The sequence below is a fragment of the Vigna unguiculata genome, chromosome 5, assembly GCF_037176805.1.
Source record: "Vigna unguiculata cultivar grain cowpea cultivar isolate G323 ecotype 2 chromosome 5, ASM3717680v1, whole genome shotgun sequence".
In the NCBI taxonomy this organism is placed as follows: domain Eukaryota; kingdom Viridiplantae; phylum Streptophyta; class Magnoliopsida; order Fabales; family Fabaceae; genus Vigna; species Vigna unguiculata.
This window is the reverse complement of record NC_140796.1, coordinates 46,513,049-46,525,668: the sequence shown is the minus strand read 5'-3', so window position 1 is coordinate 46,525,668 and position 12,620 is coordinate 46,513,049. Positions and strand designations below refer to the sequence as shown.

Sequence of the window (12,620 nt, the reverse complement as noted above, 5' to 3'; positions counted from 1 at the left end):
ATAACGACTTCATCTTTAATATTATCTTCTAAAATAACATAATCTAATTTTTCTAAAATAAATTTAACCGACTCTTTTTAAAAAATATGATCAAAAGACTCATAAATACAAATTTCCTCGGAACGTCACTTTGTTAGGACAATATATATTTTTCCAATGATACTTTACCGACATATTTATATAATATTTCTATGGATAATAATAATTTGATATCTAACAAATTATTGTACGCATGTTACCTTTGTTATTTAGCTTTTCAATTTTCTTTTCTCTTTATAAATATACAAATTAAATTTTTAATGATTAATTTTTTTTTAAAATAAATTATCAAGTGCTGCATCTAATATCACAAACACATTTTCCCAGTTTCAATAAAATAAGAACAGTTATATTATTTTTGATAGCTGTTTATTTCTTTTCTTTTTTATCGCATTTACTCAGAAGACATCAATTAAAGCTAACAGTTGTTTGAGTTTCCCACAACATATAATTTAAAATATAATTATTTATAAAAACCTTATAAGAAATGAGTAATGAAGTTTCGTTTACTATAAATATATATACGTGAAAAATATTAAGGAGGAGAATGATATTTTGACTATTAAATTTTGACAATTTTTTTTTATAATATAAGATGTAATTTTTTAAATAATTTTTGAATATTAAAAATGAAAAAAAAAGCAAAAAAAATACTTAAAAATGACATATAAAATTATAAAATTATAAGTGAAAATTGTGAAAATTTAGTTATAAAAAAATTATTTTCCAAATATTAAATAGTTGATGATGTATATTTTCTTAAGTGGTTCCTTCGTGAGAATACATGGACATTTCTATGCACATATTAAATTGTTCATGGACATTTCTACAGAGAATGTGCAGAGTGTACCTAATCAACACCACTACCATGATGATGATGATGACAGACAAATTAGGGTTTAGAAGGTTTTGGGGCGGGTTGGGTCTTCCATCATCCTCTTCCAATGTTATCTCATCAGAATCTGCTTCTTCTTCCGATCATTCCTCGGGCACCATCCAAAACCAAGACTACAGGTACGATGTGTTCATCAGTTTCAGAGGTTCTGACACCCGCAACTCTTTCGTTGATCATCTCTACTCTCATCTTCTCCGGAAGGGTATTTTTGTCTTTAAAGACGACCACAAGCTCCGCAAAGGAGAATCCATTTCATCACAGCTTCTACAAGCAATCAGAGGTTCTCGAATTTCTATCATCGTCTTCTCCAAAGATTATCCTTCCTCCTCGTGGTGTTTGGACGAAATGGCCACTATAGCTGATTGCAAACAGCAATCTAACCAAACTGTTTTCCCTGTTTTCTATGATGTTGATCCATCTATCGTTAGACATCAGAGGGGGGCGTATAAGATTGATTTCCTTGTACACAGATTGAAATTAAGAAATGAGCCAAACAAGGTCCTTCGATGGGAGAAAGCTATGACGGATTTGGCCAACTCAACTGGTTGGGATGTCAGATACAAGTATGTGTTATAATTAAGGTTCTTTCTTTGCTTATATTTTAGACTTTGAAATGAGTTTTTCCTTTTTTTCTTTTGGAAAATATATTTCTTTTCTTTAGGTTAAAAGGGAAGTTAAAGTATGTCAATAAATTTTTTATACCGCTTTAATTTTATCTTTCATTTTTACATCATAATATATATAGAAATTGATTAAAGATTGAAAGTAAAACACTATTGATAATGGAATAAATAATGTTACTTTTTTCTTTTTCTAAATTCAGCTAATATAGGAAACACTCGTTTAAATAAAATAAATATATCATTTATTAAAGTTTTTTACTCTGTTAATATATAATTCTGTTCATCTCCAGGCCAGAATTTCGGGAAATTGAAAAAATTGTTCAAGCGGTAATAGAAACACTGGGTCATAAATTCTCTGGGTTTGTTGATGATCTTATTGGGATACAACCACGCGTACAAGCATTAGAAGATAAATTAAGGTTAAGTTCAAAAAGTGATGATGTTCAAGTTTTAGGGATTTGGGGAATGGGTGGAATAGGAAAGACGACTCATGCAGTTGTGCTATATGACAAAATGTCTCATAGGTTTGATGCTTCTTGTTTCATTGAGGATGTGAGCAAACTTTATAGGGATGGTGGCCATACTGCTGTTCAAAAGCAAATTATTCATCAAACTTTGGATGAAAAATGTCTAGATACATACAGTCCTATTGAAATATCAGGGATTGTAAGAAATCGGCTACATAAGATAAAGGTTCTAATAGTTCTTGACAATGTTGATGAATTAGAGCAATTGCAGGAACTGGCAATAAATTCTAAATTGCTTTTCAGAGGAAGTAGAATGGTTATAATCAGTAGGGATGAGCATATCCTAAAAGTTTATGGAGCTCATGTAATACACGAGGTTTCATTAATGAATGATAAAGATGCTCGTGAATTGTTTTATACAAAAGCGTTCGAAAGTGAAGAGCAAAACAGTAGTAGCTGTGTGGAGTTGATTCCTGAGGTACTCAAATATGCCCAATGTCTTCCATTAGCAGTTAGAGTGATAGGGTCTTTCTTGTGTAGAAGAGATTCTAGTGAATGGAGAGATACTTTGGATAGATTTGAGAACAATCCAGATAATAAAATCATGGATGTACTTCAAATAAGTTTTGATGGGCTACACTATACGGAAAAAGAAATATTTTTACACATTGCTTGTTTCTTTAAAGAAGAGAGGGAGGATTATGTTAAGCGAATTCTGGAGTGTTGTGGATTACACCCTCATATTGGAATTCAAAGAATGATTGAGAAATCTCTCATAACAATTAGGGATCAACAAATTCATATGCATGATATGTTGCAAGAATTGGGGAAGAAGATTGTTCGCAACCAATGTCCAGAAGAACCAGAATCATGGAGTAGAATATGGCTTTATGAAGATTTCTTTCATGTGTTGACGACCCAAACGGTAACAAATTATATTTTCCAAGTTAGTGAATATTGAATAATGTTCTATTTTTCAACATGCAACATATTTAGGTATTAGGGAGGAATATTAATAGTACTTACTTCCATCATTTTAGTGTGTCATTTAAGCTTTTTTTATAACTTCTAAATGTTCTATTTTTATGACTTCTAAAATTAAATGTCATTCATTTCTTTCCATGCAATAATTATATTTTCTCTTTGTGATTTGAGAAAAAAAAAAAATTCATGGACGAGAAAGATTGAAATCTAATGGTTCGAGGAAAAAGCTAGTGTTGGAATTCACTAAACCAAATTTCACTTCTGCAGTTAAATATTAGTTGTGTTATTTTTTTAAGAAAATAACTCACAATTGACAAAAATCCTCTGTAACTATTTTATATAGAAAAATAATTGTGTAACTAAATTTTGTAAAATATGTGAAAACAATTGGAAGATAAGTGAACAATGCTTCACATGTGCACTCAAAACGTGAGTCCAAGTGAACTCTGATGTCAAATGAGGAAGCTATAACTAATGTAAGGTAGACAATTTGATACCTTCTGAAGTTCCAAAGACAGAGGCATGAAGAAGTCAGACAATTCGATTAAGACAGACGATCTTGTACCATTAGATGCCCTTAAACTATTAGTTGATCCACTACTTCGTATAGTCTAGGACCTTTAGTCAATATTCCACTGTACTAATCTTCACATTTTTTTTTTCATTAGCATTTTTATATAGATCGAGGCGACTCAACTCATTTTGAGTACATCGGCTCAATTAGGATTCTGTATGATTCAGCTCAACTGAGCTTTGAACATTCTTCTACCCAGTCTCAATTCAACTTGACCCATGCCAACTTGGCTCAACCTAAGTTTGGGCAAATAAGCTCGACCAAGACCTAGGCATTTTGACTCAACCCAAGTCTAGACGACTGGGCTTGACCCAGGCCAAGGCATCTCAGCTCCGTCGAGGCTTAGGAAACTCAACTTGACTTAGACTCATACAACTTGACTCAATCTTTGTGTGAGGTGACTAAACTTGACCTACTTGTGTCGTCTCAACTCAACTTATGACCAGGGGGACTTGACCTAGGCCCGACTCATCTCAGGCCAACACGGGTCTGAGTCGTCTTGAATTAACATGTGCCTGAGTTGGCTTAACTCGACTGCTCGATCCACCTTGGTTATACCTTTTCCTAGGCTGACTTGTGCCCAAGCTAACTCGTGTTGACCTAGGTTTGGGTCAACTGTGTTCTGCCTAGGTCTGACCTGACTTGATACCGATTAAACTTGTTCTTTTCTTGATTTGGCTAGGCCTGATTTCATCTTGATCGAACTAGGACCGACTTAGGCTTGAGCCCACTTGACTAAACGTGGATCGACAGTTTTGGACCTAACTAAACATGGACTCATCTTGAGTCGAGTGAATGTGGGTTCACCTAGATTCGGATTGAGCTAGGCTCAAGCCTACTCGACGTGGGTTCAGGTTAATTTGCCTTAACTCTAGTTCAGATTGATTCGGCCCAAATTTGAATAATGCTACCTTACTTGAGTTTGACCCAAACTAACATTTTAATACTTGAATAGACTTGGACTAATCTTGATTTTGAATTTTCAAAATCTAATAAATTATCATATTTATATCCCATCCAATTAAAATTAAAGTTTACTAGAAATCTAAAAAATGTAATTTAGATTTGAGATAATTTATTACATAGTTTGTTCAATAATCTTTGTAGGAGAAGCAATTATAAGTGGTAATAATGTGTATTAAAAGATAAAATTGAAGATGATTATGAAAGGTTACAAAGATAAAAGTGAAATGAAATGAGAAAAGGATTAAAAGAGAGAATAATTATCCTATACATTTCTAACCTAACTCTCAGTATAACCAAATATGAAAGAATGTATCATATCATGATATAAAACAATTGATTAATTACATCAAGATATTTTATCCCATCTTATAATTTTTCTACGACATTGATATTATTAAAGATCTCATATTTGGAACAAAATAATACTGTGTTATTGAGGTGATTGATTGCTTTTACACATGTTTATTCCATGTTTTTCAGGGAACAAATGATGTTAAAGCCATAGTTCTAAATGAAAAGGAAGCTATTTCAGAATGTAGCATCGACGGATTGTCAAAAATGAAGAACCTTAAATTACTCATATTATATCATAAAAGGTTTTCCGGAAGCCTTAATTTTCTTTCTCAGAAGCTGCGATATTTCTTGTGGCATGATTATCCTTTTGCTTCTTTGCCATCAAGTTTTGCAGCCTCTGGCCTTGTGGAATTGAACATGCCTAATAGTAGCATCAACTGCTTATGGGAAGGCCGCAAGGTATTTTAATGTCTTCTTATTAATTTTTTTTAAAAAGAGATGTTAATTTTGTGGTTGTTATAAGTGACATAATGAAAATATATGTTTTAAAAGGAGATGCTAATATCTGGTTGTTTTAATTCACCACAGGATTTCCCATGTCTGAAAAGAATGGATTTGAGTAACTCAAAATATCTTACGGAGACTCCTGATTTTACTGGGGTCCCAAATCTTGAGCGTCTGGATCTTTCAGGATGCACAGATTTATCGTTTGTGCACCCTTCAATTGGGCTTCTTCAACAGCTTGCTTTCTTGAGTTTAAGAAATTGTACTAATCTAATCAGCTTCAAATTAGGCAACGGATTTAATCTAAGTTCTTTGAGAGTTCTACATTTCTCTGGTTGCACTAAACTTGAAAACACGCCAGATTTTACAGGGACAACAATTCTTGAGTACCTTGACTTCGATGGATGTACAAGTTTATCCTCGGTTCATGAATCTATTGGAGTCCTTGCAAAGCTTACATTCTTGAGCTTGAGAGACTGCACAAGCCTTGCTAGTATACCTAGCAACAATAATATCATGAAATCTCTTCAGACTCTAGATTTCTCTGGCTGTTTTCAACTTACTGATTTGTCCTTACGGTTTTTCATTTCTTTATCCATGACCTCTTTAATTCTTTTGGACATAGGCTTCTGCAATCTACTTGAAGTACCTAATGCTATTGGAGACTTGTTGTGTTTAGAAAGACTGAATCTGCAGGGAAACAATTTTGTTGCTATACCACCTTCCATTAGCAGGCTTAAGAGTCTAGCGTATTTAAACGTGTCCCATTGCCATACGCTTCAATATTTGCCTAACCTTTCAAAAATAAGTACTTCATCAACTGGAAGGTACTTCAAAACGGTATCTGGATCTCGTGATCACAGGTCAGGCCTATATCTTTTCGATTGTACCATGATAACCAATTATTTCTATCCGAAGGCCCGATTCAAAGACCTAGAACTTGCATGGCTTGTAAGACTAGCTAAGGTTCGCACTCTACATATCCCCTTTCTCTATCTTTGGATGAAATATTTCCTAATCTTTCATTCAGACTTAGGTGTCTTTAGACATTAAATGTCAAATTCACTTTTACTTAAACCTGTTTGTTGTTATAATTGAGTATCATGAGTCGTATACCCTTATAGAACTTAACTTACCCTGAAATATTACCTGATCTTTCATTCAGATTTAGGAGTGCCTTTAGAGATTAAATGTAAAAATCACTTTTACTAAAACCTTCCTATTGTTATATTGACTGTGATTAAATTTTTGTGCTTTTATTTTTCTTTTGTTGCAGAATCCATGTTCTTTTCGGTGTGGCTTTGACATTGTTGTTCCTTGGGGTTTGGAATTTCCAAGGTGGTTAAAACATAGATTTGAAAGGGATTCGGTTATAAGGATAGTGGAATTTAATGTGGATGACAATTGGATTGGCTTTGTTTTCTGTGTTATATTTGAACGAAACAATGGTCCTGTGGTTGCTAGGTCTTCTTCACATCCGTTTTATCTATCTTTTGAAAGTGAAGACACAGAAGAATACTTCGACATGCCACTGAATTTGGAGCGGGACAAAGTGGTGGATAGTTCAAAGCATCTTTGGATTATTTACATCTCTCGAGAACACTGTCACTTTGTGAAAACAGGATCACATATCTCATTTAAAGCGCATCCAAGTGTTAAGATAAACGCATGGGGGATGAGGAGTATATTCCGGGAAGATGTAATTTATTCTGAATTGATGCTTGAAGAACCTCGCCATGTGAAGTTTGATTTTGTAGAAAAAAGCAGCACCAACTCTGGTCCCAAATTCCAGCTTCCTTACAATTGGTTGGTCACAAATGAAGACGAAGTTGAGAATATTGATGCAAAGGCAAAAGAAAACAATTTGTCATATGCAGGACTTTGATAAATACCCTAGCAAACACACCAGAGGCTTACAAACATTGTTTTCTGTTAACAATTATTGATTAAATATTTTCATTCATAAATTATTATTAAAAATATTGATTCAATATTTAAGATGAAACCTTTTCAAGCTAAGAGAAATGTAAGCATAACTATGACTTCGTTTAAAATTTGTCTTGTAAATCTTTTGAAACATAAAATTACTTGTTAAATTATCATAATCTTTTTTGTTTAATTTTTTTTTCAATTGATGTGTATACGTCTTTCGTGAAACATTACTAATTTTAGATGCCTTCCCAGTTTAAAATTTATGTCATTTGATATTATACTTATTTGTATTTAATTGCTCTGATTATTATAATAAAATAACCAATTTTATGTTGAAAAACCATATTACATGTGTTAAGTATATTATCTACTAGTTACTAGCTCAAGTTACTAGCTCAAGTTACTAGTTCTAACTACCTACTATCTACTAGTTCAAGTTATTAGCTACTAGCTCTAGCTGCCAGCTCTAAATATAGCTACTAACATAAAATACTAACTATTAACCACTAGCAACTAGCTCAAGCTACTAGCTATTAGTTCAAACTACTAACTATTAGCTCCTAACTTAAACTACTAGTTATTAGCTCAAACAATTAGCCACTAACTAGTAGCTTCTAGTTACTAGCTACTAGCTAATAGTTACTACCTAGTAGCTAAAGTTGCTAGCTACTAGCTCATTGCTCAAGCTACTAGTTACTGGCCGCTACTAGCTAGAACAAGTTAATAGCTTCTAACTACTAGCTACTAGTTCAAGTTACTAGCTACTAGCTACTGTAACATCCCGTCAGGATATTACGAATTTATAAATAAATAAAAGCAATAATTTAAGATACGCGACAGTTAATAATACCTCATTTTTCCAAAACACGGGAAAATTCAAAATTTATTAATTAACCATCAAGAGTTCAAGTCCATAATCACTAAACACATGTTTCATAAAAATCCCATAAGGGTTTACATCGTATTTCAAAAGTCAAATGAAAATAAACACTAGTTTTCCCCAGTCTATCCCCTCTCCGCTGCTAAGTATCACCTGAGCCACCTGCATCAACAACATATGCTTCCGTCTACCGCGTACACGATCATCGCCAAACACACGCAGATAGGGTGAGCTTAACAGATAAAACATATATAATTTTACAGATATATATATATACATATACATACATTACTATGAATAACCTAAACATCCCACATTTTTCCAACTTTTAATTCATGCCACCTGTCCCCAATCAGGTCATTCGTGTTCTACATCTTCTAGTGAATACTTCAAGATGACTTGTTGTCATATCTATCGGCCACAATCGATAGAGCACGTGCGGGAAACCATGTTACGGATCATACACCATAACGCCAGGTAGAGTTCCCAAATACGAACATAGTTCACATCGTCCCAAGACTACCAAACTCGTCAGCCAACTACTGAGGAGGACAATCTATCTGGACCCGTCTGTACTGGCCACAACCAGCACACTCACACCGGCAACACTCTCCAACCCGAGCCACAACTCAAGGGTTCCTCGTGTTCATCCGCCATCCCAAGCCACAACTCAAGGGATGCTAGTCTGAGCCACAACTCAAGGAATACCACGTGCTTAACCCCTATCCCGAGCCACAACTCAAGGGATACGTTCTGAGCCACAACTCAAGGAACCCAGCAATCCCACCTTTAAAGTATCACTAGAAGCCTCGTAGTTCATGCCTAAGAAGTCCAATGACCAGGACTTACAGCAACCAAATCGCTTAGCGGGGGACACGTACCGCTAGGCGCTATCAATTTCCAGGCCGCCTAGCGGGGGACACGTACCACTAGGCGCTAAACGCCTCAAAACCCTTAAACACAATGACCATCGCCCGGCGGGACAGTCCCTACCGCCAGGCGGACGTCCTCCAGGGGATTCCTGTTTCCGCTGCTATCGCCTGGCGGGACCTTCTCGTCCGCCAGGCGCCACCTGCACCAGAGCCCACTGCTTCCTTGCTATCGCCTAGCGGGTGCTGCTATGCCGCCAGGCGCTGCACCAGTATCCTGCGACAATACTAAATTTCCAATCCTTTGATCCACTGGTTGCTCAAACTTGAGCCTATAATCTATATCATTTCCACCCCCAACTTATTTCTCAATGTCACATTTGCCTCAATAACAGAGTCACTCTCGTAATTATTTATTCAAATCCTGATTCTCATTGCACCATACCTTAACTTGGCTAAATCTCGAATTCCTAATATCACAACAGTTTCCTTAGTAGTCATTCTCATCTCATTTTAAATACATACTTTGTTCCTTTGAACTGTTTCCCCACCTAGTCGTACACTTCCTCAATCTAACCATCCAATTTATACTGTACCTTGACACAACTTTACTAAGAGTTATACTAATTATCCTCACTTACATACACCTGCTCATCCCTCTCCTATATACTCAGTTCTCCTAGGTAGTTAAATTTCTCATTATCAATCCCCACGACTTACTCCAGTTTCCAAATCACAACAGTACCTCATGCACACAAATGTCCTACAATTTCTGACCTGGCGCCTAGCGGCAACCATAATACCGCCAGGCGGTTCCTGCAGTTTTCCCAAGAACCCCTAATTTCCTCCACGTCCTGCGAACTTTGTCTTATGCACACAAATTTTGACTCACTAAATTTTACAGTTCTTTAGCACATGGTGCTTGTTTCCATCGTATTGATTCCCCCTTTCTAAGGCAGTTTCAATACTACTTCTCCCATAGAATAACAGAAATCAAATTATCCAACCTTAAACCCTCAACCCACTGTTCCATTCGATTACGCCCTTAATTACGTGATTATACCCCCGTTGGTAATCAACATTACTCTTTAATAATTACCACTGACTTTTTCCCCGATCAGATTCAACCCAGAATTCCAGAAAACCCAGAACGAGTCAGTTTGCCCCGCGCCGCCTGGCGGTTCAACCAGTCCCGTTAGGCGCTTCATCAACAGACCTATAATTGGTTAAGACACCATGCGTCGCCTGACGGTCGGGAGTGTGCTGCCAGGCGGTTCCTCTTCCAGGAACCCAGAACACGTACAAATGCATGAGTCGCCTAGCGGTGATTCATCACCCGTCAGGCGATTTCTGGAAAAATTCCAAAAACGCAGAATTTCAAGAAATTAACAGTGTACAGACATCCAATTTACCATATATCACACATTATTAACAATATGCATAAAATTACGGAGTCCAGCTCCCCTAACCTGGAATTCCTTCGCTTAAATTGAAATGCTTGAGAGCTCCCAACGATTACCAATGATCTTCCCTTTGGCTTCCACTCAACCAGCCCTAACATTATGGGGTGTTTTTACAACCACCCTGGGCTGCTATTTTCTCTAGGGTTTACGTTAACCCTTCACCTTCATGCCAAAGCCAAAAATAGCAAAAAGAATGTTTAATTTGGGTTCTCCTAAAGTTGAACCCACAACTATGAAATGCCAACTAAATGCCAAACCATCATGCTAATTCATAATTCATGCTAACTGTCATCATCCAATTATCATATTATTTCACAACATGATTAACATAGATTAAAATAATAACGAATAATAACACAAAATTGACATACATAAGACTCGAACCCAAGTCCTCTGACATAATCAAAGTACTCTCAACCACTTGGGCTAGTACTTCTCCACGTCATACCATCCATAATTTAATGTCATAAATAATTCTCTCACCCGCATTTATTAATTATTTATTTATTTAATTAATTAAATTTCATGGGTCTTACAGCTACTAACTCAAGCTACTAGTTATTAGCCAACTATTAGCTATTAGCGATTACTAGTAGCTACAAGCTACTAGTTAGTAACTACTAGTTCAAGTTGCTAGCTACTAGTTTAAGCTGCTAACTACTAGCTCCTACCTCAAGCTACTAGCTAGTAGATAGTAGTTTCTAGCTATTAGCTACTATCTACTAGCTCAAGTTATTACCTACTAGCTCAAGCTACTACCTACTAGCTCTAGCTACTAGCAACTAGCTACTAACCATTAGCTACTAGCTACTATCTATAAACTATCTTCTATAAGCTACTAGCTACTAACTCAAGCCACTAGCTACTAGTTAAAGCTACTAGCTACTAGCTCAAGCTACTAGCTCATGACACTAGCTACTGACTACTAGCTACTATGTACTAGTTACTAACTATTAGCTACTAGTTACTAGCTATTAGCTCAAGCTACTAGCTACTAGCTACTAGCTCAAGCAACTAATTATTAGCTACAAGCTACTAGCTAAAGCTACTAACTACAACTCTAGCTACTAGCTACTAGCTACTAGTTACTAGCTACTAGCTCAAACTACTAGCTATTAGCTCAAGCTACTAGCTACTAGCTCAAGTCATTAGCTACTAGCTACAACTACAAGAAAAACCAATATTACCGATGGTCAAAATCTGTCGGTAATGGTCAAAATCCTGCGCTAAATTAACATTACCGACGGATTATCGACGGTCAAAAATTCTTCAGTAAAATGCTTGTCGGTAAAATTTTTCCGACGAAAATCATGTTCCGTCGGTAATTACTGACGGAAAAATTTGTCGGTAAATCTATCGATAATTATCGACGAAAAAATTCGTCGATAAATCTGCCGGTAATTATAGACCGAAAAATTCGTCGGTAATTACCGACCAAAAAATCCGTCGATAATTATCAAAAAATTTGTCGGTAAATTTGTTGCACTATTCATCTTCTTCCTCTCCCTCTTTTAATTTTTTTTTCGTTTTTTTTCGTCGTCGCCGTCGTCGCCGCTGCCACCATCGCCGCCACCGTCGCGCCGCTGCCACCGCCGTCGCCGTCGTCTTCTTCTTCTTCCTCTTTCTTCTTCTTCTTCTTCTTCTCCTTCTTCTCCTTCTTCTTCTTCATCTTCTCCTTCTTCCTCTTCTTTTTCTTCTTCTTTTTCTTCTTCTTCTTCTTCTTCTTCTCCTCTTTCTCCTTCTTCTTCTTCTCCTTCTTCTTCTCTTTCTCCTTCGTTTTCTTCTTCTTATTCTTCTTCTCCTTCTTCTCTTCTTCTTCTTCTTCTCCTTCTTTTTCTTCTTTTCTTTATCTTCTCGTCTTCTTATAAGGAGAGATTTGGGCGGGAAAATTCTCGCTTCTTTTATCGACGGATAAATTCGTCGGTAAATTATCGATAAAAAAAATTAAATTATTGATAGATTTTACCGATGGATTTTGAGTTATGTAAATATCAATGGATTTACCGACGAAAAAATTCGTCGGTAATTCAAATTTGGGCGAGGAAATTTTTCGCTTCTTTTACCGACAAATTTTTGCATTGGTAAATCCGTCGGTAATTCAAATTTGTCGGTAAAAAATTTGAATTACCG

The 12,620-nt window shown here is 35.9% G+C and overlaps 1 protein-coding gene across 2 annotated transcripts; it reads left to right on the top strand.

Annotated features, from left to right (window-relative positions):
• Positions 1 to 820: 820 nt before the first annotated feature.
• Positions 821 to 7,313, top strand: LOC114185091 (disease resistance protein Roq1-like). 2 transcript variants are annotated; one of them, XM_085674020.1, is made up of 5 exons: positions 821 to 1,497; positions 1,848 to 2,949; positions 5,029 to 5,301; positions 5,431 to 6,209; positions 6,623 to 7,132. In XM_085674020.1, the coding sequence occupies exons 1-5, from the start codon at positions 824 to 826 to the stop codon at positions 6,690 to 6,692; spliced, it is 2,898 nt and encodes a 965-aa protein (XP_085530146.1). In that variant the 5' UTR covers positions 821 to 823; the 3' UTR covers positions 6,693 to 7,132. The 2 variants fall into 2 exon arrangements, with proteins under 2 accessions (XP_085530146.1, XP_027928396.2); XM_028072595.2 differs by having other exon boundaries at positions 825 to 1,497; positions 5,431 to 6,312; positions 6,623 to 7,313.
• Positions 7,314 to 12,620: the final 5,307 nt, after the last annotated feature.

Coding starts and splice junctions, on each gene's coding strand:
- LOC114185091 (XM_028072595.2), top strand. CDS start 836: ATGCACATATTAAATTGTTCATGGACATTTCTACAGAGAATGTGCAGA. Junction 5,302..5,430: donor GCTTATGGGAAGGCCGCAAG/GTATTTTAATGT, acceptor AATTCACCACAG/GATTTCCCATGTCTGAAAAG. Junction 6,313..6,622: donor GGCTTGTAAGACTAGCTAAG/GTTCGCACTCTA, acceptor CTTTTGTTGCAG/AATCCATGTTCTTTTCGGTG.